At 33.9% G+C, this 24,430-nt stretch overlaps 4 protein-coding genes across 4 annotated transcripts; 1 reads left to right on the forward strand and 3 right to left on the reverse strand.

Moving 5' to 3' along the window:
- Positions 1–636: 636 nt before the first annotated feature.
- Positions 637–11,875, reverse strand: LOTGIDRAFT_235988 (hypothetical protein). Its single transcript, XM_009066074.1, has 16 exons — positions 11,721–11,875; positions 8,691–8,780; positions 8,093–8,262; positions 7,610–7,783; positions 6,996–7,300; positions 6,554–6,682; positions 6,079–6,155; positions 5,664–5,852; positions 5,182–5,363; positions 4,760–4,904; positions 4,051–4,446; positions 3,475–3,783; positions 3,016–3,195; positions 2,467–2,657; positions 1,979–2,156; positions 637–1,496 (listed from the first exon to the last, which is right to left on the reverse strand). Exons 1-16 carry the CDS (start codon positions 11,776–11,778, stop codon positions 1,402–1,404), a joined length of 2,868 nt encoding a protein of 955 aa, XP_009064322.1. The 5' UTR covers positions 11,779–11,875; the 3' UTR covers positions 637–1,401.
- A 2,821-nt stretch (positions 11,876–14,696) lies between these two features.
- LOTGIDRAFT_196160 (hypothetical protein) lies at positions 14,697–19,004 on the reverse strand (the record flags this gene model as incomplete). The annotated part of the gene is made up of 10 exons (XM_009066075.1): positions 18,902–19,004; positions 18,228–18,365; positions 17,943–18,047; positions 17,225–17,295; positions 16,699–16,771; positions 16,322–16,420; positions 15,662–15,901; positions 15,266–15,392; positions 15,048–15,114; positions 14,697–14,772 (listed from the first exon to the last, which is right to left on the reverse strand). Coding segments are annotated over exons 1-10 (1,029 nt in total), but the record flags the coding sequence as incomplete, so codon positions are not given.
- Positions 19,005–19,721: 717 nt separating this feature from the next.
- On the forward strand, positions 19,722–21,397 carry LOTGIDRAFT_168192 (hypothetical protein; the record flags this gene model as incomplete). Its single annotated transcript, XM_009066076.1, has 4 exons — positions 19,722–19,793; positions 20,051–20,155; positions 20,909–21,146; positions 21,315–21,397. The coding sequence occupies 4 exons, from the start codon at positions 19,722–19,724 to the stop codon at positions 21,395–21,397; spliced, it is 498 nt and encodes a 165-aa protein (XP_009064324.1).
- An 875-nt stretch (positions 21,398–22,272) lies between these two features.
- Positions 22,273–23,355, reverse strand: LOTGIDRAFT_235990 (hypothetical protein). The gene is made up of 2 exons (XM_009066077.1): positions 23,238–23,355; positions 22,273–22,954 (listed from the first exon to the last, which is right to left on the reverse strand). The coding sequence occupies exons 1-2, from the start codon at positions 23,334–23,336 to the stop codon at positions 22,577–22,579; spliced, it is 477 nt and encodes a 158-aa protein (XP_009064325.1). The 5' UTR covers positions 23,337–23,355; the 3' UTR covers positions 22,273–22,576.
- Positions 23,356–24,430: the final 1,075 nt, after the last annotated feature.

The following is a 24,430-nucleotide window of genomic DNA, read 5'->3' on the forward strand; positions in this document are numbered from 1 at the left end:
CTCTCCTATCATTCTCGTTATAGATTTCTTATCATTGATTTTTATTATTATGAATAATTTGATTACATTATTATATTCTTATTATTGATTTGATTACATTATTATTATTGATATATATTATGTGACATGTTTTAACAACTTGGCTAATGCATAATGTTGTAATATTGTGGAAATCTTCCCCAAAATAATCAATAAACGCTTTAGTATGCTATATTGTCTTTAAATCTAGCTATGGGTACGATTGGCTTCTTTAAAGCAGCATAATGTCAAACGCTTTTTTTCTACGATCGTTTCCGAGTCATCATAACCCAAAATATTTCCATCTTGTTTATTATCAGTCAGTAACTAAATTGAAAGGATTCGCAAGATTCTCGGGGTCGATCAGCAGCCAAATCCTACTAAAACAGAAAACTTGTATTTGGGAAAGGGTAGTTAACCAAGGTTATGTTACTGATGCAGGATGAGAGGCTGGGCATGCCAGTTTAATGTCGTTTTGGAAGGGAACCGCAATCCTATATGCTACAGACTGCATGTAAACGATCCCTGTACACTTGGTAAAATGTTGATTACCTCCATGTACACCAGTATATACCAGTCGTCGTATGCAAGACCAGAAAGATAAAAAGAGAATCCAACTCCAGGTTCATTTCCATTTTCAAAATAAAAACGACACATTATGTGTAAAAACTGAAAAGTACAATTAGATAGTAAAGGCGAAGATTTTGTGCAAAAGCATATAGATGATTCTACATAACATAATACATACAATACACAATAGGTCCATTGTTAATATTAACTGTTCACCGTTTGTGCTCTCTATTCTTAAATACAGAGCGATATTTCTAGCATAATACTTGTGGTACATTATCACTGGAGCAATCTTAAAATTTTACAAACTGCTTAAAAAATTCAGATCCGGTGGCTTCGTTCCGTGCTATTATGTTGGCGACTCCATTAACATCTATGAATGGAGATAATAAAAAACTACAAAATGAAATGTCCAGATCTGCATTTAATGAGATCGCACTTCCTAATTTACAAAGGCATATTTGGCTATCTAATAGATCTTGATTATGATTGATATACTTCATCGTGTGAAAAGTTTATTTGCTGCTACCTATGTTTCGCCTATATGTGGTTTTCGTATTGCAGTTCTGATCGTAGGCACTGGGAGGTTACGGGAAAGCATTAATTGGAGACTGGAACATTACCTTTGAGAATTGCGTAGATCATTACATTTCCATATTAGAGAAACCATAACAATGATATGTTTCAAAATGAACAAAATTGTAAAACATTAGTAGATAAGCACAAATATAGGGCCTCTAAGAGGCAATTATTAGTGTGGATGATTTGGATAAAAATCCTATGGAATGTTATAGGAGAATAATGAGATAATATTTAAATTTCCATGTTAGCCCAGCGAGCCTCCCAGGATGTGTAATGGTTGATAATTTCTTCTCGAACAGCTGAATGCGGTGATCTCTTACCAACATCTGAAATACAAAACAACCAAACATTGTCAAACAACCAACTATGAATTGAATCGTATGAATTCCCATCCCATAGAGTGCAAATTATTCAAAAGAGACTCAGTAGATCTTTTATTTGCGCTATTCATTTGACGTTTGGTTCCTAATCGTTGAGTACAAAGAGGTATAGACGCTGTTCAGATATTTCAGGGAATGCGGGAACCTAGGGTGTCGGTTTAAAATTTTGAATGGTGCAGATAGATGCTAAAGTCGGTTTTTGGTGAATATTGAGAGATCAGAAAATCTCTTTCCCGTTTTAGCTATTTCCAAAGTGTCATAAAAGCGACTGGGTTCCAGAAAACTAAATGCAGTCGATCTTTGGTTGTAAATAATCTATGAATACAAAGGACGATTACATTATATTCTTATAGAGCCTCCATACTTTCATATCGATATTTCCCAGATAAAAGTCTTTTTGAATCATAAATGAACCAATAATGACATACCCTCTGGTAAAGGTAAGACTTTGGATGGAGCGATGATTTCACGGGTAACTTTTGGACAACCAGAACTAGACCAGTCAGCTACAGCAGATTGTATTACTGAATCTACTGCATCCATTTTACTCTTTTCTAGCACGAATACTTCTACATCAGTTACATTTTTATTGTATAACATTGCATCCTGGAACAAATGAGGTAGAATTAAGAGGTTTTAAATCCTTCCTTTCTGCACGCAGCGGATATTGGCTACGACTGTGGCATCAGCCTACTCCTTCTTTCATGAAACTTTAACGTACAAAGTCTGTAGGAAAACGGCCTTGGGGTTTTTTGTCTCATCCGTGCGACTAACTATTTTCACGTCAGCGAAATTTTGTACGAGTGCACAAAAACGAGTTATTTCTAATTTCAACACAATGAAATCCATATTCATCGACCTATTAGAAGCTGAACAAGCTAATCAACTGACAATGGAAAAGATCAGTGACTCCTACCTGAAGGGGTGACAATAATGATAGCATGTCGTTCTCATCCCGTACCCAGAACTTAACAGTACCAGAAGCATGGATTGTATAGATTCTATGTAACAATTCGAATACTGGGCTAGGATTCTCAGCTTGTGGGTACAGTTCATTTTCTACACTCATCTCTGGATCTGGTCGGTAAATAGCCTCTGCTGATGATGCTGTAAAGACAAAAAAAAAACAAATACAAGAAGTTGTTTGGTTTTTTCGAATTGGCTAAATGAAAGCAAACAACTCCAATTTATTGATACTCACGTTTACAACTAGGATTACTCGCCTCAACTACCATCTTAAATCATGATGTGTCTTCGACATTTTAAGCTTTGTTTCGCTGGTATTGCTCCTCATACGAACTTACAAGGTGCATTTTCCATTTATTTTGGCAACTAATGACATTTGGACACCCCTTACTTTCTGGAAACGATTATCACCAAATTCCAAAGCAGTGTCTGCTCCTGGTGTTTTCTCTCCTTTCTTATCTATTACAAATAAATCATAATCAGAAAGAAGTATACTTACCAACAAGATGGAAAAGAGGAGCATCTTCAATACAATGTCCATGACTACAAGCTCGACCTCTCAGATACATAGAATCTCTGGGAAAGATATTGGTGATGCCTGGAGCATCGTTCATCAAATCAAAGGGAACCCAGTGTAAGAAATTATTACAATCTTCTACTTTATCTTCGTAGATTGTACCTTAAACAAATATTATAAAATATATTAGCCATGGTGCTATTCAAAAGGATTATTACGGGAAGAAAGTCTGTCTGTGCGTCAGGAACACTGAATGATTCTATTCAAAACTTTCCGATTGTCTGGCGTCTGCTGCAAAAAGCATACCAGGCGCCAAAATCTTGTGTATGTGTATCCTTGGCAATATTATTCTTTCTCCTTAGCTGTAATTGAAGCAATCTTTACAGAAGGTCATAGAAGCTGTGAAAGTATATATGTATGAATAAATTTTAAATATCTTACCTGTTAAACAGGTTCCACAAGCCAAGAAACATCCTTCCAAGGCTTCTCTAACTTCAGTTTCATTCCTGTACAACCATTTCCTAGTCAGCTCCGTCCAGATATGATCCACCTCAGTTTGTCTGTGTTTCAGAGTAGAAGTACAGAACTCTGTATCACTGACAGGAACACAATCATCAGGTTCTGGAGCAGCTCGTCGTCGTCGTTTAACATGCTCAGTGTGTTCATGATTAAAATCAGCATGCTGAAGACCCGGGTGGTTAGCTAAAATGCAGGCTCTTTCTAAATTATCAGGATCCACTATTCTGTTGTCTGGAAAGTACAAAATTAAGTGATAATTCAAACCCACTTGTCGGTGTCATGGTCGGTCTGATGCAAAAATACATGCACAAGTTAGAGTGCTATGGAACTACGAACTTGCCCAAAATCTCCTCTAGAATTATTTTAACAGTATTGAATAGAATAGAACATGCATAATCCTGGATGCAAAGAGTTGCACCATTCCTTCATTACGATCTGAAGAAGTTTTGGATAGTAACATCAAGAGAATCTTCAGAGTATTATAGAAAGAGATCTTACCAACAGCCAATTCAAATCTCTGTAACATGTCTTCTCTATAGTCTGACAGGGTTTTGCCTTCAGGTAGCTGATTAGATGCCTTTGTCCAAACATCAAAATCAGATCGCATATCAACAAAAATCTTATCTTGGTATAATCCAACACCCATTTCTTCTTTGACGCCATCATTGAACAGAGGTCCACAATAGTCGACGGCTTGCTTCACGAGAGTGTACAATGGTCTTTCTACTGTATTATTACTGGAGTATTTGATCTCAAAACCAGTACCCAGAGTCATGGTGTTGTATCGACGATCACTTGGGGCCAGCTTCAATTGTTGTTCTTCTGTGGACATAAATCCTCGGACTACATCAACATTGATCTTTGGATCTGTAAGAAATGTGGTTTTACTATAGACTGTAACAACACGAAAATTAAATGGCTGCTCGAAGTTCCATGTCTACGTTATATTCTGGTCAATCTATTCTGCAACAGTGGTCCAACTACCATAGAGACAAAACCCTAGAATGTTCGCGAGCATTTAATGGCGTACAGGAGTTTCAGAATGCAAGAGAGCATAGTATGTTAAAAATATTCACAGGGGAGGGGCCTCAACCCACTTTAGTCCGATGCCTAGTTGAGTCTCATCTAGTTGAGTAACTGCAACAATGGACGGGATAGGAATTGTCAATAATTATTCAAAATGTTAGTGTAACTAAAGTATACATACCAGTTGCTTTGTTGTGTTTGTTAAGATGATATACGATTTGTGAATAACAATCAGCTATCAATGGGTGCAGACGAAGGTATCTTACATTTGGATCTTTGGACATAAACAAACTCAGTGGGGTATCCAAGGCTATTTCAAGATCCTCCTGAAAAGGGGAAGTTTAAACATAACTCACTGAGCATGTTGACATCACTCCAATTAATTTTCCCTGCTTTACTATAGGATAACTTCATCGTGAATCACTATTGGCGCTTCCATAGGAGTCAATATGCATCCTATATACCTTCCACTTGACTCATCATTATGAATGTGAGCTTTTATCCCAGTAACTATGTAACAGCATTCCGGTGAGTAACAATGGGTTGTGTAGCTTGCATCCAAATCAATTTGACTTGACTCAGGGAGATCAGAAAGCAACAAACCTGTGAGCTGGAATCAATCAAAGGATAATCTTCTTCGTCCTCAACTGTAAAACCGTTTGGTAAACTGTACATATCTTTCTTAGCTTGGGGTGGTTCAACTCGTAATAATGGCACCAGGGGGAACTCAATCTTTTGTGCTATTCGACCATACATTTTCTTTACACCAATTAAAACATGATCACCTATAAAGACACAATACCAGGAGTCAAAAAGCATGCTTTTTTAAAGGTGATGTCCAACGTGGAAAGGTACCAATTCGTCCAAAATGTCGCTACAGTTGTCGAAAGTTGTTCTTTAATGCGCGTAATTAAATTATGAAATGTTCTTTCATGAACATTCTTAAGGTGTGCAGAAAATATGCTGTTTTGTCTAAAAGCCAAATTTTAAAAAAGAATTTAAGAGTCTAGATAATCCAGACTACATCATTTCAATTGTAGTAGACTTGAACTACCGTAAACAAATATAATAAATAATTGTATTACCATTATTCTGAACGAAATCAGCTTTAGAGCAAATAGCCCATTGAGTTAACTTCTTGTAATTAGCTAATGATGGATTTACTGATCGAGTAACTTTAACCAGTCTACCCTCAGTATATAATGAAGTAGCATCAAAATCAGCAACATGTCCAGCGTATTTCTCATCAAAAGCTTGTTCCACTTTCAATTTATCTGAAATTCAAAGGATGCAAAACATAAACTTAGGCTGGACGTTTGAATAGATCAAGATGAATAGAAGAAGAAAATCCACAGGCCAAAAGGTTATTACGTTTGTGGACTGCAGTTTGAAAAAAAGCTTTAAAATACTAGTGTCTATGAGAGGTGCCTAGTTCATCTGTGTAAAAAAGAACCTATACAAGGGGTATGGTGAAAACGATAGTCTACTGCATTATCTTACCTCCATTAGCACGAACTAATTTCTGTAATGAAATAAGAACATTGTACATTCTTTGACTCATTAATCTCGCTGCACATCTGAAATACAAATTTCAATTTTGATCTGTTTTCCTCTAGAAGCATTACTTTTATATCATAGAAGACCATTTCACCGTGTTTTCTTTCCTTGGCCTTCTTCAAATTTGAATCCGATATACTGCTCTACATCATCAATACTAAAAGGGCAGGCAACACCTTTGTGAATGATTCAGTGTGGTTGAGAAATTGCAATAAGATTACATCTTGCTGATTGGGTAATGACGACACAAAAGACCATGCAGCGAGCAATATCGGGATTCTTACCTGGACAGTGTCATTAACCGACTCTTTTTCAGACACCCAAAAGTACCGTCAAGAGATTTTAAACTTTTTCCATGTCAGCATCTCCAAACTAGCCATGTAACTAATAAACCAAATGACTGGTGAACCTAACATACCTTTGATTGAGAGAGTTGCCAAGTGGTTTCTCTCTACAGTCAAGACAATTGTTACCAACAATACCACACCATGCTGCAGTTCTTTCATTGTTAACAAACTCAATGTTTCTACCTTGGTATTGTACTAATCTGAAACAATGAAAATAATCATATTACGCTAGTGAGTTGTCTGGAACAAACTGCAAAACCTGTCATTTCATTTCATTTATTGGTAAGAATAACTGACAATCCAGAAGGATAATTGACAATAGGTTTAGCCTTTAGTTGTTCCTCCTTCCTTACTTACAGCAAATAACAAGTTTGGTTGATGGCGTGAAGTGCAATTTCTCCTGTTGAATTGGAATTTATATAAATGGCGATATCTCATTGGTATGTTTATCAGGGTAGAAAAGGACAGCAAAATTAAATTAAATTGTCCAATGACTATTTGACTATATAGTACCTCTTAAAATCTTCAGGAACTTCTCTTGATATTGGAATATCAACATCACCAATAGCCTCTTGTGGGGTAGTGACACCACTTGGATAGAACCCTCCGTTATCTAATCCAGTTATCTTACTGCAATCTGGTGAACCGACAGGATCTAGACCAGCATCAATTTGGTTTAAAGCCCACGATTGAAGTTCAGCATCCGTCATACCACTGATTCCATTAAGTGATACATGTAGTGCAGCGTTTTCTGTCGATGTCATGTGCAGGTGAACGTAGCCGTTTCCCAAGACCACTCCCAGATTTCTTTGCAATCTCTGTAAAATCAAAACAAAACAAAATTGTGAAACTGTCTATTTCAAAATACACATAAATCTATATAGCTTATGATGGAGGTGCTCTTCTTTAGGTGGCTAACGTACATAGCTTGTAACTCATGGACCACCAATTTATTGAACTAGGAGACATTGGTATGTCAACACCAAAGCAAAGAGATACACCAGTACCAGGGAGAAACCGGATTGAAAAACAGAAAATATTATCTCGATCTATGCCGTGATCCAAAACCGAACATCTAAATTAACAAGATGTTATTCTTTGACGCTTTGGAAAAAATGTAAGTTTACCTCGAAGTGTACGGGGCATTTCTTCAAAGCTGCTGCTGCGATGTCTTTAAGATCACCAGTAACTCCTGGTTGATACTTTAACTTAATACCAGTACCACTTCTAGCATATCTATCCTCTATACTATTACCATTATTAGTATCTGATTTAGTTTGATAGCCCGATACCACTCTCAACTGAAACAAAACATTCGTTGATTTATAAGCAATAGAGGCACATCCTGAAGAACCACCAGCCTTGGAATCCGTCAAAACCTTGCAGCTATATATTATACCACATCTACACAGGCAACTAATCCACGGTTGGGATCAATCCAATGGCATGTATTTCCAGTATACCAAACTATCGCGTCAAACTAGCAACCAGATTGGTGAAATAGTACCTTTCTTTGACCAGAATGGTTATTTTAGTAGAATAAATGCCTTCGGCACAACGTTAGTTATATCTCAGTCACCCCCATAAAACTAATACTCTGAACAACTTACATTTTTGCCTTGATTTTGAAGTGATGTGATCACTTTTTGAACACATGGCATAAAATCGGGATGTGCCCGAAAATATCTCGAATTAAGAGATTTGAAATAGTCAACGGGAACTCCTAAAGATAATCTTTTCTTTTTATTGTTATTAACTTCAGCATCAAATAAATAACTTCCTGCATAATATACGATGTAAAAATATAGAAATATTAAAACAGTATCTGAAACATGTTGTTACACAGAGTTTAGGCTTTGTGATTTTAAGACAAATGACTTATTTCAGCCTACGTACCTTCTTTATTTTAATTATATGAAAATATGGTTATGGTAAATAATTGTAATCAGACGTTTTTGTTATTATTTGTCAATATGCCAATGGATAGAATTTTAAATTCTCGCGTGCAGTGATTAATGTATGTACTATAAAACTCTGTGTACAATACGCAGGCATTATAACACGCATTTTAGTGACACTCTGTTTTAAAGGGAAACAATACATTAGCAGTTAAGTTAACGGTCAACATGTTTGGGCCACGTATTATCTATACATTTTTTTTATTTCTACCAAACAGAACAGGCAATTTGAAAATAAAATGTAACGTACCCGTATTCTCTACGTCATCGTATTCAGCAGAGTTTGGTATTTTAGACTGTTCAACTGTCTCGAAACTAACACCTGACTCAAACGATATTTCTGAAATAAAAACATTAGTACATATAGGACGCTCAGTCTTATGTTTCGTTTTCATTTTGGTTAAAATGCAGTGCAATATTCGCATTCATCACCATTAGGCTCAACCAATTTAGTCGATTCTCACACATCACGCTCCTAGTAAGACAATTTTCGATGGGCCTGCAGAAATTCATTAACTGTTTGATAATTTTTACTGTTACAAAATTTGTCATGGGTCGAACTTTCCATGAGCCGAAAGGCAGCTGCCTAGTTTGCCTATAGGTCAATCCGCCTCGGTTAATATGCATTTTATTTTGTAGTTAAATAGCCTTCATGTATTCATTAGTAACCTTTGATTGAAGAGTCCAATGTTGTTGTTTTTGGATAAGGGTAAAGTGAATAATATGACTCGTGAAGCCCATTACTGTTTTTTTTCTGTAGAGTAAATGCTCCATAATATACTCTTTAAAAGTCATCGTTATGATTTTCTCGCTGGCTATTTGGTATTTTCTGAAGGGCTAACACACAGACCTAGTGAAACCCATTATTGTTGTATAACCTCGGTTTTCTGACAAGTCTAAGACTAATACCATGTGGATCTTATTGCTGTTTTACAACCTCGAGTTTTATTGAAGGGCTAATGAAGTCTAATCATACTGGTGAAATCCTTGCCTGTTGTACAACTAAGAGATTTTGTTGATTTACTTGCTTACAGAAGTGAAATTCCGCTTCCTTACTAATTCTGGTAGATTTTGACATTTTGAACAAATAAGTCATTTTTACTTTAAGTTTTACTTTTTGCTAAATTGTGTAGGCATTATCCGCATTTGAAACACGAACACCCCAGTACTAATCAAAAATTCAAATTTTTAGCCAATTGAAAATGTCTTTGTTAGTTTTATTGTCAATAACAACTTGGTCGGACATTTTATATAGAATAAACTATTTATATAAATAAAATAATTAAGCAATGCTGTATACCAGGAAGTAATAAGTTCTATATTAAATTTAGTGAAGTATAAATACTATTCTTTCTTTATATCTATATGTTGATTATTTTACTGTGTATTCTCTACTCGACAAATGGTAATTTATGATCAAATTCATAAAGAATTTATCACTCAAAATGTAAATATAACATATAACGTTAACCTGGCTCCTCCACATTTATCAGACAATTTCTGCAATAACTCATGCTTGCTTGCTTTGCGGTATTTTCACTCAATAACACACCTATAACAACCGGGTTTACCCAGGACACTGTTAATAATATATATAATACCAGTTATTTATTGATTCTATACAATATACAACAGGACACGTCCGATTTAAGGACAGTAGATCATTTAAAGGGCCGTTCACACCGTCTTTCATCGTAAAATAACAAAAATCTTCTCTTTGTGACGAGAGCTTCTTCGGAAAAGTTGTTTCAACGGTTGTTATATTACCACCATGGCTATGACAAAATAATGATATTTACGACAAGAGGTTTTCTAAACTTTTAAGTGCATCCAATTTTCAATCAGGTGGTTTCTGCTATTCCACTAAAACTAAGCGTTTGATGACGTCACTATCGCAAACTCTGTGTGGAATTGCAGGAACCAGTCACAGAGGCAATGGTGTATGGTGTTTAGCTGTAGTAATGGAATTGGTCGGTTATAAGAATTTTCAGGGGGGAGGGAAGGGGAATCCTACATCAGATTTTTTTCGATCAGAGACGGTCAGATTTTTTTTGTAGTCTTGGGCAGTGTGAACTATGTTTGACCAACATTTCTTTATAAACAAGGTGCGTCAAAGACTAATAGAGCATGAAATAACTAATATTGTAAAGGCCTTTTAACATACTTCATTGGTTTACGTTCTTTCATTTATAGCTTTTGTTTAAAAAATATACTTTGTATTTTTGACGATTTGATGACGTCATAGCTCGCTTGACAGTTCTAATTACTTTAAAGGTGATGTCGATAAATATTTTCACTTAGAATTCTATTTAAAGTGACAGGTTAATTATATTTTTGAAATAGAATGTCGTGTTGTAAATAAGGCTAATAAGGCGGTACTGTGAGTACTTCTGTATACTTCAGTTCCCCATTCCTCTTTTTAGGCAATACGATCAATTTGTTTTTCTTTAATATTAAGACCAACAGGACGCAAGATTCATTCTCATTCCGACAAATAATTATGGGTGGCATTGAACAAGGACCTGCGTGTCAATTGAAAATTTAAAACATTCCTTACAGACTTGCAATATAGCCTACACTACACTTTGGGGATATCGTTAGACTATTATCTTTTTAATTCACTTTATGACAATACCCGTACAACAGTAAAGTTAAGGACTATAGAAACGACGCCTTGGGGTACATAAAAGGTTAATTCCCAAGTCGTGTGCTTCGTGGTTTCAAATATTAGTACGCAGAAACTGTATTGGTCGTAAGTGTATCATTGTGAGTGGTTTGATTGTTCAAGTTAAAAGATCACCAAGGGAGTATATATATATGTAACGGTATTGGGCACTCTTTGTACCGATATATTATGTATTTAGAAATGCTTCCGGATGTAATATTGTTAGTTTTGGATTACTCAAATATTTTTGACTCGTTGAATAACGATCAATTAGAAAAATGGGAGAGGGAAAGGGGTGTCCACACTTCTGTATCCCCATCCTTGATTCTTCGATCTATCGGAAAGACTCTAATCGGGTGGTCAAAATCTATGGCTCAGCGGTGTAACACGCTTGAATGCAGCGTGTGCGACCTTTCTTCTTCTCAACTTCTTTACTTCAGACATTTACAATGGGAATTTAAACACAAAATGTACATGTATGTAAATAATCGAAACGTCAGTTTTCGAGAAATCGTTCAACTTAATAATTATATTTTGATCTAATACTCGAAAAAGGTTGAAATTCCTTATCACAATTCATATCATTTAAACCAAATATTAAATACAAATTCTTACCTTCACAAGAAACGTAATATAAAAAAGAAATTAAAAGTAAGATCCGGGTAGGATCCATCTTGAATGGTGGTTTAATGTAGACTGAAATAGGATTTATTATGTAGGCTACGTAAGTATAAATTTCGATCAACTAGTCTTTCAATGAACGTGATATCCTGGTCTCGAGATATGTGTATAATATTTATTTAGGCCTGACTGGGCTATTTGAATTACTTCATCGTTTTGCTCCAGTTCACAACAAAACAAACAGGCCATTTCCATTAAAAGCGTTGTTATCAGGCGCTTTTATCTTGACAATGTTGCTTTATATATATATCGACTGTGTTGTTTTATTAACCAGTCCGACAAAAACGTATTAGTTTGTGTGTTGATATCCAACATTGTTATTGTGTTAGCTTGTGTGTTGATATCCAACATTGTTATTGTGTTAGCTTGTGTGTTGATATCCAACATTGTTATTGGGATTAAGATGTCCCCTACTCAAGTCAATTTGCAATTAAAATTCATTTATTACAACAGTTTCGTGCTCTTTGACCAAAATGAAAAATCAACAACATGAAGCATATTCTAAATAATTTAATTGTTTTTTTCTTAGAAAATTCAAATACTGAAGCACACCTCTACCATAAATAAATAAAAATATAAATCAAATATAAAGATATGATAGTAAATGAGCATTTATATGAGGAAAGATGTGAAAACAGTCACCCTTTTGTTCATCTATAACAGGTATCTGGGCAAAATTTGAACAAAAATAAACTTTTTAATAAAATAAGTTTTAATCCACATTTTTGTGATTTGTGTTGGCTCTGAATTAAAACACATCTTATTTCAATATAAATACAAAAAAAAAATTTTTTCATTTAATCATAGGTGAAATCAATAAAAAAAAATATTTTTAAATGGATTTCGTCAAATTAAAATATTCTTTACCAGCTGAGCTTAATTTCAGATGTCAACAACACGTTTCAGAAAAATCCTACAATTGGTTCTTCTTCACTGAAAATAAAACTGAGTCAAAATTACTTATTTTTACACATAATCACTATGTTTGGTCTGTTTAAACTATCATCAGTTCTCTAAAATTTCAGATGAACCTCAAGTCAGATATTCAATCTGAAAAGTTGTGCAATTAGAACACATGAAAAATCAGCTGGGAAACACCTTTGAAACTATATCAGTTTATTTTCACCCTGCCATCCATAAGTAAGCTTACAAAGCTTTAGGCGCAAAAAGATAAAATTCTATGAGGGATTATTGATGAAAACATAAATAGAAGAAGCAGATCTAGTCTTCACCCCTTGTATATCTCTTGTATTAGCTTCTTCCATTTTCTACTAATAATCACCCACCATGTTGAATTTCGTCTATTTGCTTCTTAAGTTTTTCTACACTAAAAGATTCTTAATTTTTCAATAAACTATTATCATCTACAAAATAAATAAACTGCAAGTTTTATATAAGCCTGCTGAATCAATGGTGTAGTTTTCGAATTAATTCCAACACCTTTGAAAAATCAAGGTGACAAAGGCTTACGGGCAATTATAAAATGAAATTCACACTTATCTCCCTTTATTAACTCTTGCTCAGAATTATGAGCTCTATTAAGTAGAAATTAAATTAAAGCTATCACGCTATTTAAAGGCTATTTTTATGTCATCAAACAAATTATCAAAAAAAAAATTTGACAGCAGAATTTCTTCAAACTGTATGGTAGATGCTAGTAGTAAATATAACAGCAAACACACTTGCTTTTTTTCTTCCAATAGCTAATTTTACTTCTCATAAAAGCATGATAGCTTTAATGCATGTACAAAATGTGTTTTCACTATGAAATGACATGAGACAGATTATCAAATGATATTTTTGCTCTTAATTGATACTTTTGACTCTTCTCTTTCGTTTCAGAGTTAACCCCTTGCCATACCACCCAGGAGCTCTTGTGGGTTTCACAGCAGGATTTGAGTCATCATCATCTACAGAGCTTATCACGCTATCAGTCACGCTAGCAGAGTCATTCATACTGTCACATGCAATATCTGTCATGCTGCCACTCATACTTGAGCGACCACTCATACTTTCACAAGCAATATCAGTCATACTTCCACTCATACTTGAATGACCACTCATACTTTCACAAGCAATGTCAGTTACACTCCCACTCAAACTCTCACAAGCGATATCTGTCATACTTCCACTCATACTTGAGCGACCACTCATACTTTCACAAGCGATATCAGTGACACTCCCACTGGCACTGTCAGTTTCACTATCATCACAACTTGAATCCTCAGAATCACATGGGCTGTCTTGCAGTTTCCGAACAGACAGAACCATTCCAGGATTTGAACGTTTCTTCACTTTTCCAGTCACAATTTTTCGGAAATAGTTGTGGTCTAGTCTTACATTCAGTTCAATTTTGTCAATATTCACAGAATAATTTGGCATAGTTAACTTGTTCATGAGATCACTTTGCTGATACAAGGAGGTAGCATTAATCAAACTTGGATGGAACGTGGAACAGTTTTGCAAAAGTTGTCCCTGGTTATTGAGGAGTAGAGCTTTGTGCATTGCTTCAGGGAAAAATGCTGATGCCGAGGTAGATGGAAGAGAAAGATTAGCACCTAAATCCAAAGGATGAAATGGTACCTGAAGACCTACTAGAGCTGGGTGGATAGGAAGCTGTGGTATCATAGGATTATGAAAGACTTGTGGTATTGGTATGTTTGGATTTTTCCTGAGCATTTGAGCCAATTTATCTCTCACTTCTGGAGTAATATCTGTCCTTTTTCTATCATCTTGTGGTTCAGTTTTCACTTTTTGTTTCTTTAAGACTCTTGGTACATCCAAATCTGGATTGGTCACAGAAGAATTGAGTAATGTCCTTAACATTGTATGATTGTTCTTCACTTTACGTTTTTGAGCAATATCACATTTTTTAGCTGTTTTTTCAGGTGGTATGGTTAACGGCATCTGTAAAATCTTCTTTTCAGTGGAATCTTTTTCATGTCTCCTGAGTTGAGTGGCCAAGCGAAATATAGGATCTGAGTGCCTAAAATAAGATTAACAAATGGAATCATTATTCACAAACTGTTCCTTTTTAAGTGTTTATCAGCTAAACCCAAAAATACCCCAAAAATATTGGACGTGTTTGTATGTTTTGAATTAAACCAGGCAAAAATGATCTTAGTGCTAGAATATCCTAGAAACAATGTTGGAAGATAGGACTCTCAGACATTCTAGAGCTTAGATCATTTCGAGCATACGCAGCCAGATATGCACAAATATTCTTGTTCAACTTATATGGATATGCTTTAAACACCTTACCTTGTATAAGGTGGAACTGATAAATTTAGAAACTTCATAACTCTATCAAATACCTCATCACAACGACCTGCAAAATATTAAAGTTTAGAAATAGAGTAATCTGATTAAAACTGATGAGAAAAAAAATCTTGTCTATAAATGTAGCAAATTTGATAATCTGAACATTATTTCAAATTATCATTCATTTTGAAATTCATACTTTCTGAAGATCATAAAACCTTTACCATTAATTTTCAAAGCTGAATTATCATCTTTAGGTGTCCACTGTAAATTAACAATACATAGTGTTGGTCTTTGAGATGGTCTTTTATCCATTGCCCATAAACAGGGGTATTGCCTGAGCACCTAAAAATAAAATATTGAATTTAGAAAAATGTAACAATGCACTGGCATGATTATGATGTTGTGTGATGCCATGCAAAAGTTGTGATAGAAATTCCTTCATGATCAAAGCATGAACTAATTGGGACTGTTTGGGGATTTTTAACAGCCTCTAAAGGTACGGGCACCCCAACGGTCTTGGTCAGTGTTTTTGTCACCGACTAGTCTTGTCAAGGGTTTCACCTACTAGCTGTTGGCACACAAGAAGACAAAAATAGATGTAAATTAGTTACCTTTAAACTTGTTCCAAGACAAAGTATCATATCAGCATTGTTTGCAGCCTTAGCAGCTTTCTTCCAATGGTAAGGTGATTTCATTCCACCCTTTTCTCCAAAATGTACAATAGTATCTTTTAACATTCCCCCACATTTATGACATGTTCTACCAGTGGCATGGCGTCTCATACCAGTCTTCTCTGTCACATCAAAGAGCCTGACATATTCCCTTATTTTAGGTTTACAACTATAGCAGGTCTGAAACAAACCAGAATAAAATGACTTCATTAAATATAACCTAAACTACAATAACAAAATATTTCCACAGTTAAAAGTTCAATTCATCAATTGTGGAGTGATATAGAAATATTAAAACAGAACCTGAAACATGTTGTTACTCAGAGTTTCACGCCATATAATCTTCAGACAATAGGTCAGCTGTCTTAAGATAGCACATGTTTCAGGTTCTGTTTTAATATTTCTATCTAAACTATAATAGATTCAATAAGATTTGTGTCATATGTCACCATTAAGGTAATATGATATTTACTGTGCCCACCTTTGCAGAACACGGTATTACCACTATACAACTTGGTTTGTCAACTTCATACCTCACTTAAAGAATCCATGTTGCAAAAAGCTCTTTTTATCCTATATCCTATAGCTATTTTCACTTACCTCTAAATACATATTGCCATGAACTTCCGATAAAGCGTTCCGAGGAAAACCACTTCGTAAATGTAACCCATCACAGTTTTGAGACACAACATAGGAAATCTATAATAAAAATACTGTAACATGAACAGGGTTAAATCTAAGCTATATCACATTGTCGCAAGTCTAAACAAACTCTTTTGCTATCAATTTTTTCTGTAATGCATGATAAATGCATCAGTGGAAGCAAAGAGCACCATCCTACAGAAAGCACATTTTAATTTTAGTCTACATTCCTAGAATATTGTTTCTGCTGTCATTTTAATAGTAATGTCAACTAGACTTTTATGTTAATGAAAAGAAATCAATTTTTGGGAAGTATAATTGAAAATAGAACTTACATGTCCTTGTTGTTGTAATTTAGTTATACTCATGTGAGTAAAAGTGGGCTCAGCATCACTCAAGTCTTGAGCTCTGAAACAGAAACAAATACATAATTCTAATGACTAAACCTCACATTCAGATGAACAAAAACAGACTATTCACAACCTTCCAAGACACTTCCAAAATATAACAACCTTTCTATACGGCTCTTCAACTCATCCAAATATCCAAACTCATGTTTTTATTGCAAATACAAACGATTTAAGCTAAACATATCTTCATTATTCATTTGAATTCTGCAAATTTTATTCTAGCCTCTTCTTTCGGTTGAGGAACAGTGTGATAGTGGTTAATGTGATATTAAATGTTTTTATGTAAATGTATATATGTATATGTATGTGTATATATGTTTTTTATCCTATATTCGAAAGTAAACTTCTATTTCTAAAACCACCTTCCCTTATGAGAATTTTGATTTGGAAACACGAGTGAGCAGCATGAGCTTTAGATAAGCTTACAGATTTCTGATTTTATTCTACTTACCTAGGCTCTTGTCCTTTCTTCAAGAGTGTCCATATCCCATTAGGGCCTCGATAATCAGGAATTGAAGCTGCCTAAAATTAAGATGTACATAATCTAAGTCATTCAGTAAACAGTTAGAGACATAATATGGGATAGATCATTTTGTAAGCTGATAGTATGAACTATACAAACTTTCAAATTTCATCTAAGATGTAAGCTTATATTTTTCCATCATGAATTCAATTCATAAGCTTATTTCACAGAACCTATAAATTCATCTAAAATGTCTTAAAAAGACAAACTTAGTACAAAGAGCCTTGCATCATAAGCTGCCTTAACATTCCAAGACAGGTTTTGAGCCACCTCCAAAGTATGCAAGTAAAGGCAGCTTAAATTCAACAGATTGCGTTCAGACGACTAAAAAAAATGGGCTCGAAGAACGGTTTGAAGTTAAGCTGCCTTAACTTTAGTCGTCTGAACGCACTATTACAGAGATTGTATAAGCATTTCTATGATTTCAGGAAAACAGCTACACGTAATCAATATCGTAAATAAAACTGTAAAGAAAGCCTTCAATTTATCCATATGGCCCTGTTACAAATAATTCAAAGCTAGAAACCCCTTTAAGTTTAAATATATCAACATTTTAATTTATTTCCAATATTCATTTTAAGATAGCTTATGGATAGCTTTGCTGACTTTGCCTTTGATTTTCTCAGTTTAATTTTTTAATACTTACAGTGCTTATACCAGCTCCTGTATAAACCACTATATTTTTACAGGATTTAATCTTCTCAGCAAGTTGGTAACATTTATTATCTAATAATTCGGCTGGATCTTCAGTCTACAAAATAAGTTATTTTTCATATCATAATTACGTTAAAAAATGCACAACATGTATTATGAAATTTTCCAAAGCATTATCAAATTGAATATAAAAAAAGTTGCTCAAGATAAACTGTACATATAACTTTAATGAAATTTAGCAAGGATCAACTCTTAAGCAAATTAATCTTTATTATACCTCTAAAAGTCTGTCTTTTCTTGTTTTTTGTAATTTGGCTCGTTTTTCCACAATCTTGACCACATCTGCTGCTAATTTCAGTTGTGTTAATTCTGCTTCTGTTCTATCACATTCAGCTTTTTTCAAGATAGATGTTACCTGGTGTTTGAAAAAATGCAAAATTTGTTGGATTAGGACTACATAAGTTTTCTTTTTCATTAAGCTTTACTAAAGTCAGAATTAATGGGGTTTCTTAAGACAAGTAGGCCTACTTATAATCTTATTGTAGTCTTTTCAAGCTTATTTATATTTTGCCATTCCAGAATCTTGTAAGACATGAATAAAGCATTCAGAATTTGGGAATATCATACACAACTTCCAACATGACTCTCGATGATTCATGATGAGTCTCTACAACCAAAGTTACAAAGTGTCCATGTAGACAAAGGCCAGGAATTAATTTATTCTATTGGCCATGGTAATTTTGCTCTTCAAATGCTTATTGCTTTCAATTAGTGAAACCATGTAGAACTTATAATATACTTGTTGCCAAAGTAGATATCATTTCAAGTCAGGTCATGTTTAAATTTTGATTGTTTTTGTTTTGATTGCCGATTTGGACTGGTTTGAAAGAGACGGTCATTTTCCTTTTTCTTTGTCAAGGGATGTGAATCATAATGAACCAAAATATATACCTCTTTTAGAATTGCTCGTTTTTCCTCTTTCATGAGGATTTTGGCAACCTGGGAACATTTTCGGGCCTCTCTTTTCGTCCGTTCAGTTTTTTCTTCCTCTTCGTCCGCCATCTTTATTTGCCACAGGAACAAAGTCGCTTATATCATGGACATATTTTTCAGCGTTTTTCTTTTAGACATAAAAATCATCATATCAGACGGGTTATGTCTTTATGTTTCATTTAGACAACTAACTTATAACATTCTGCAGTATCTATTATCTTCAGAATCAGCTCAGTTTATTTTCCTAAAATGATTTAAGCGGCTTTTTCTTTGTTTCTCGAATATCCAGCAAAATTCTGTTGAAAGTACCTTTAGTTCAATAAGTAGTTTCAGTTTCATGATTCATGTCTCTAAATTGTCCAATTGTGAATCAAATCGTTACGCTCATGCCACCGATCTATGTTAGATTTTCAAAGTTGAACCCTCAAAAGCTCTGATAAATTACCTTGTCGAAGTAATTTTGTATCAATATATCTCCCTGGGTAACTCACACATTCAATTACTATTTGTTACATCAATCAAATATATACAAATTCAACAACTTGTTATTTTAATAACTTCAGCTCTTGTTAGATTAGGGGATAAGACAATAATTATGTGGAATGACCCTGGGCAATTAATACAAAATTTTCAATCTGTAAATTGCAATATTAAAAAAATCTCCTGGTAGGCCTATCATAATAAATTATTATCTTATTTATTTATACATGAATATACTTTTTCTTAAAATGTTTAACTTATTTTTTTGAGACACTAAGCTGAAGTTCTAGTTTGAAAGATGAATTCATCAAAACTATTCAAATTTATGGAACAGAAATCAGAAGATGTTATGGAGATCATTGTGCCAGAGGTAGGCTATAGGTTAATGGTAATATTAATTACTCTTTTCAAATTTGAAATTATTTGGTAAAATTTGTTCATGCAAAATTAATTGACTAACTACTTAATAGGCCTACACATGAGAAAGAAATGTAAGATGTTTTTTTGAAATATCTAACTGTTAAGATTTTGGACAAGTTTTTGTGCATTTGAAAGAGAATCTAAGAGTTCAATGGCAATTATACCACTGCCACATAACCATGTGTAGGCAGATTTGTATATTTTCAGTATATCAATCCTGAATATGGAATGTATGTCTGGCCTTGTGCTCCTGTTTTAGCTCAGTTTATTTGGAAAAACAGACAAAAAGTCAAAAATAAAAATGTTCTAGAGGTAAGCTTGGACTAAATGATTTATTACAGACATCACTGTATTATGTGTTTCTCAGACATCACCGTATTCAGTGACATTCTGTTTAATAGGTTTTTAAACATCACTGTTTTTAATGACAGTCTTAATGACAGTCATATTCAGTGTCTAAATGACTTATTAAAGACATCACTGTATTCAATGTTTCATTACAGACATCACTGTATTCAATGACAGTCTAATTGATTTATTATATACAGACATCACTGTGTTCAATAATTTATTACTGACATCACTGTATTCAATGATTTATTACTGACATCACTGTATTCAATGATTTATTACTGACATTATTGTATGCAATGGCAGTCTAAATGGTTTATTACAGGCATCACTGATTCAATGTTTTATTACAGACATCACTGTATTTAATGACAGTCTAAATGATTTATTATGTACAGACATCACTGTATTCAATAATTTATTACTGACATCATTGTATTCACTGGCCGACTTCATGATTAATTACAAACATTGTATTGAATGACAGTCTAAATGATTTATCACAGACAGCACTGTATTCAATGAGTTATTATTGAGGACATCACTGTATTTGAAGGATTATGATGATCTTTAAGTTTATTTGCTTTACCTCTGTATTCAGTGACGCTTTTTATGATTAATCACAGACATCACTGTGCTTAATGACATATTAAATGACTTATCACAGACATCACTTCATTCAGCCTATTGGTTATAATTTTATTGATATTTCAGATTGGAGCAGGCACAGCACTTCCAGGAATAATGGCAGCTAAATGTGGCGCTGATGTGATATTGAGTGATTCTGCTAGATTGTTAGAATGTCAACAGAACTGTCGTAGAACTTGTCTAGATAATAATATTAAAGATATTCCAGTAATAGGCTTAACTTGGGGTGAATTTAATCCTAGTTTACTAGAACTTGGTAATATTGATATCATTTTAGCCTCTGATTGCTTTTATGAAACTAAAGGTATGTTTTCATTTCTGAATCTTTATTTAAGGCAATTATCTAAAATATAATTCTTTCAATGAATTCAATTACAAAGTCGTTGTTATTCAAATTAAAGCATATCCCTAATTTACAAACAAACATAAAATCATCCTGTAATATGGAGAATCATTTTGGTAATAATTTCAGATTTTGAAGAAGTTATTGTTACAGTTAGTTTTATTTTAAAAAGAAATCCACTTTGTGAGTTTTGGTGTACCTATCAAGAATGAAGGTAATGTTAATATAAGTTCTCAGATTTATTAATTAAAAGGATATAGTAATCTTATCATTTGCTTTCCCAACTGATAAGATTTCCATTCTATCTATCTGTACCACTTTACATATCTTATCATAAATAGATGACCAAATCCCTTAAACAAAAATGATTAAGGCAATAAAGGTTCAAAAATTACCATAAATAGTTGTTATATACAGAAAGAGTGTTGGATTTAAATTGTGAAAAGTGATACAGATATCATAAAATACTTAAATAACTATATCTCTTTTTTCTCTTTGATATACACATATATTACAATGACATGTATCTTAATACTATGAACCCTGAGTATAAATGAAATATAACGCCATATACCCTGAACTCCAAGTAATATAAGTAAAAGTGTATGACGTTACTAAGTAACGGCCGGTATACAGGCTGCTCGGGTATATATTGCGTTAGTGTGTGGCTGGTTAACCGACCGCTAGGGTTAAAAGTGTTAAAACTATAAATAGGAATACTATAAGATTAAAAACAACAAGTTAGAAGTTTTATTGAATTGTATCTTATTATGTAAAAATCTTGAATTCCTATTTTTAAAGACAATGTCTTGTATCAAATTCTTCATTTTCAGTTCTGACAGGTCTATAGTGCATCTACTGAAGAAATGGAATCTAAAAAGTAAATGTATACCATTGGAAGAATTTGGGGCTGATACACCACATATTGGCGGCTCAGATTTACCTGGAAACCATACAATACTGATGTTTATTGTAACTCTTATTTCTGACTCAAATGATTGATAGGGCTGTGATGGATTCAATGATACAAATCACTAGTCAAAAAAGTTAGTCTCTGATGGCCAAGCTTCTTTTGTCTTCGACAAGGATATGGACTTAACAATAAATTTTGTGATATGACGCTTTCAAGTGTTCTCATCCAGTTTGTCTGCATTCAAGGGAAATATGACAACAGTCTTAATATTCAGACTGTTATTCTCATCAGCATTGCTTCTGGTGTGCAAAAAAGAAAAATTATGGTTGGCATTTATTTTGTCAAGGTGATCATTTGATATGTCTTTTGAGGCCACCCCTTCCCCAAGTAGAAATATGAAAACAAATGGTTTGCAAATTTATAAATATTTTTTTTAATGCCAGAAATGAAGTAAAAATAGTATTATTTTGTTTCAATTTTATGAACTTCCCAATCTGTGCCCCCCACCACCTCTTGGTCTACGATCATTGTTTCCTCTATTAGGTCTATTATTAGTACCCTGATTTCGTCCAAGTCCAAACAGATAATCCATTCCAGGAATGCCACCACTTTGGCTTAATTTCACCACAGCAAACAACACCAGTCCCATTATTATTCCTGGAAGTCCTAAGAAGAGTCCTGCTAATAGAAATGCCACAGATACAATAGGTTCTATCACATAGGATCCTGCATTCCACCTAGGAATTCCCAAAGCTAATAGTCTCTGGTTGAAGGCTTCAAATACTGAAATTCCACCTCCCTCTCCTTGCATTGCTGCCTGTTCCTGTTGATTATAATTTTCATGACGAACTGCCCCCTAAAAATAAAAACAAAGGAATGTAAGAATATTTTTCATTACTTTATTATTATTGTTTATTCAATTTTCAACTATATATTCTTTATATTAAACAAGCAAAAAACAAACAAGGCATTGTAAAATGTTTTCTAAAATTTTTATGTGAATTTTCATCGGATGCATGGCTATGCTCACTGGCTGCCTATCCTTATATGTTATAAGTATTTAAGTGCAAATATGTGGTATTATCTCAGAGCTAATAATGGTCAGCAATTTTGCCCACATTATGATTTAATCCCCTTACCTGTCTTCTCTGTGCACCACCTGAGTTATTACTACTGGTATTTGCGTTAGATTTATTATCATCTGGTAATATATCTCCTGTACTTGATATTCTCACCATATTTACACTTCTAAACTAGATCTATAAAATAGTTCTTAAAACTTAAAGCAAAAATCAAATTGTTTCTTGTGTGCGTAATCTTAAGTTAAAGGGTAATGAATTCTCTTTCCTTTTCTTACAACAGTAAACAATAATAACTAATTTTCAATATAAGATTAAGGACAAATAAATTTAAGAAACTAAGCTTTGGAGCCTACGATTGCCTCCCACCATTCTCTGGCATTGACAACGTATACTCTTGTTGTGGTCTGTGAAACAATTGATCTATTCTGGGTGAGTGACACGTATCAATTAATAATGCACTGCCGTACACTCACGCAAGTAACACTTAATATCCTTCATTTATAAACTTGGCCTTGCTTGGATCTTAAAAAGGGGTGTGAGATATCCAATTGGTTTTCATTTACATTCCTAGGTGTGACTGTGAAGAAGGAAAGAAGATGCTCACGACTTACCACTAAAAAAAGGTAAACAATTGAGTTATCTGCTCTTTAGTACAGAGTAGTCTGTCCTTGGATGCGTTCGGTTTATATATCTACCGAAAGTGAAGGAAGACAGGATTGCAAAAGATTATTAAAAAATTTGATATTTTAGAAAAGATGCTAAATTGGTGAAAATGTAATTTCTAGCAATAAGAATAACAAAATGTAAGGCTCTGGTTGTATTTTGGTCTAATTTGTAATCGAACACACATTATATTCGATTAACTAGTCTCACTTGTACTAACTTACTCGTCATGTTTTGGAAACTTGATTGACGATCTTGATCACACCCATTTTTATTCATTTAAAAAAAGGTAATGAGCAGTGAAACATTGACATGAAATTGAGATTCGTTTTAACCTTTGTATTCTGTTTTGTTTTTTATGTGTCATGAACTGTCATACTCTGAAATTTGCAAATCTACCTGTCCCTATTCTACAGGTCAGAAAAGAAACCCTTAACTTAAGGTTGACCTGATACCTTGCTGCTGAGTCTGAATTTTATTTGGCCGTGACCGAGATAATAAATATTCATGTCATAATTTTCAAAACCGCCAATCGACACTCTTGCATATAGCTTTTTTGTCGTTTTGTTTTGTAAATATATGAACAC

This window comes from Lottia gigantea (assembly GCF_000327385.1).
Source record: "Lottia gigantea unplaced genomic scaffold LOTGIsca_73, whole genome shotgun sequence".
Lineage (NCBI taxonomy): Eukaryota > Metazoa > Mollusca > Gastropoda > Lottiidae > Lottia > Lottia gigantea.

What these genes read in the sequence shown, in the direction of transcription:
- LOTGIDRAFT_235988 (XM_009066074.1), bottom strand. Translation starts at nt 11,778, where the DNA reads ATGGATCCTACCCGGATCTTACTTTTAATTTCTTTTTTATATTACGTT. An exon ending in GGCAACTCTCTCAATCAAAG is followed by an intron (nt 6,156 to 6,553) that starts GTATGTTAGGTT and finishes TTTGTATTTCAG; the next exon opens with ATGTGCAGCGAGATTAATGA. An exon ending in CATTATTGTCACCCCTTCAG is followed by an intron (nt 2,157 to 2,466) that starts GTAGGAGTCACT and finishes CATTTGTTCCAG; the next exon opens with GATGCAATGTTATACAATAA.
- LOTGIDRAFT_235990 (XM_009066077.1), bottom strand. Translation starts at nt 23,336, where the DNA reads ATGGTGAGAATATCAAGTACAGGAGATATATTACCAGATGATAATAAA. An exon ending in GTGGTGCACAGAGAAGACAG is followed by an intron (nt 22,955 to 23,237) that starts GTAAGGGGATTA and finishes TTTTATTTTTAG; the next exon opens with GGGGCAGTTCGTCATGAAAA.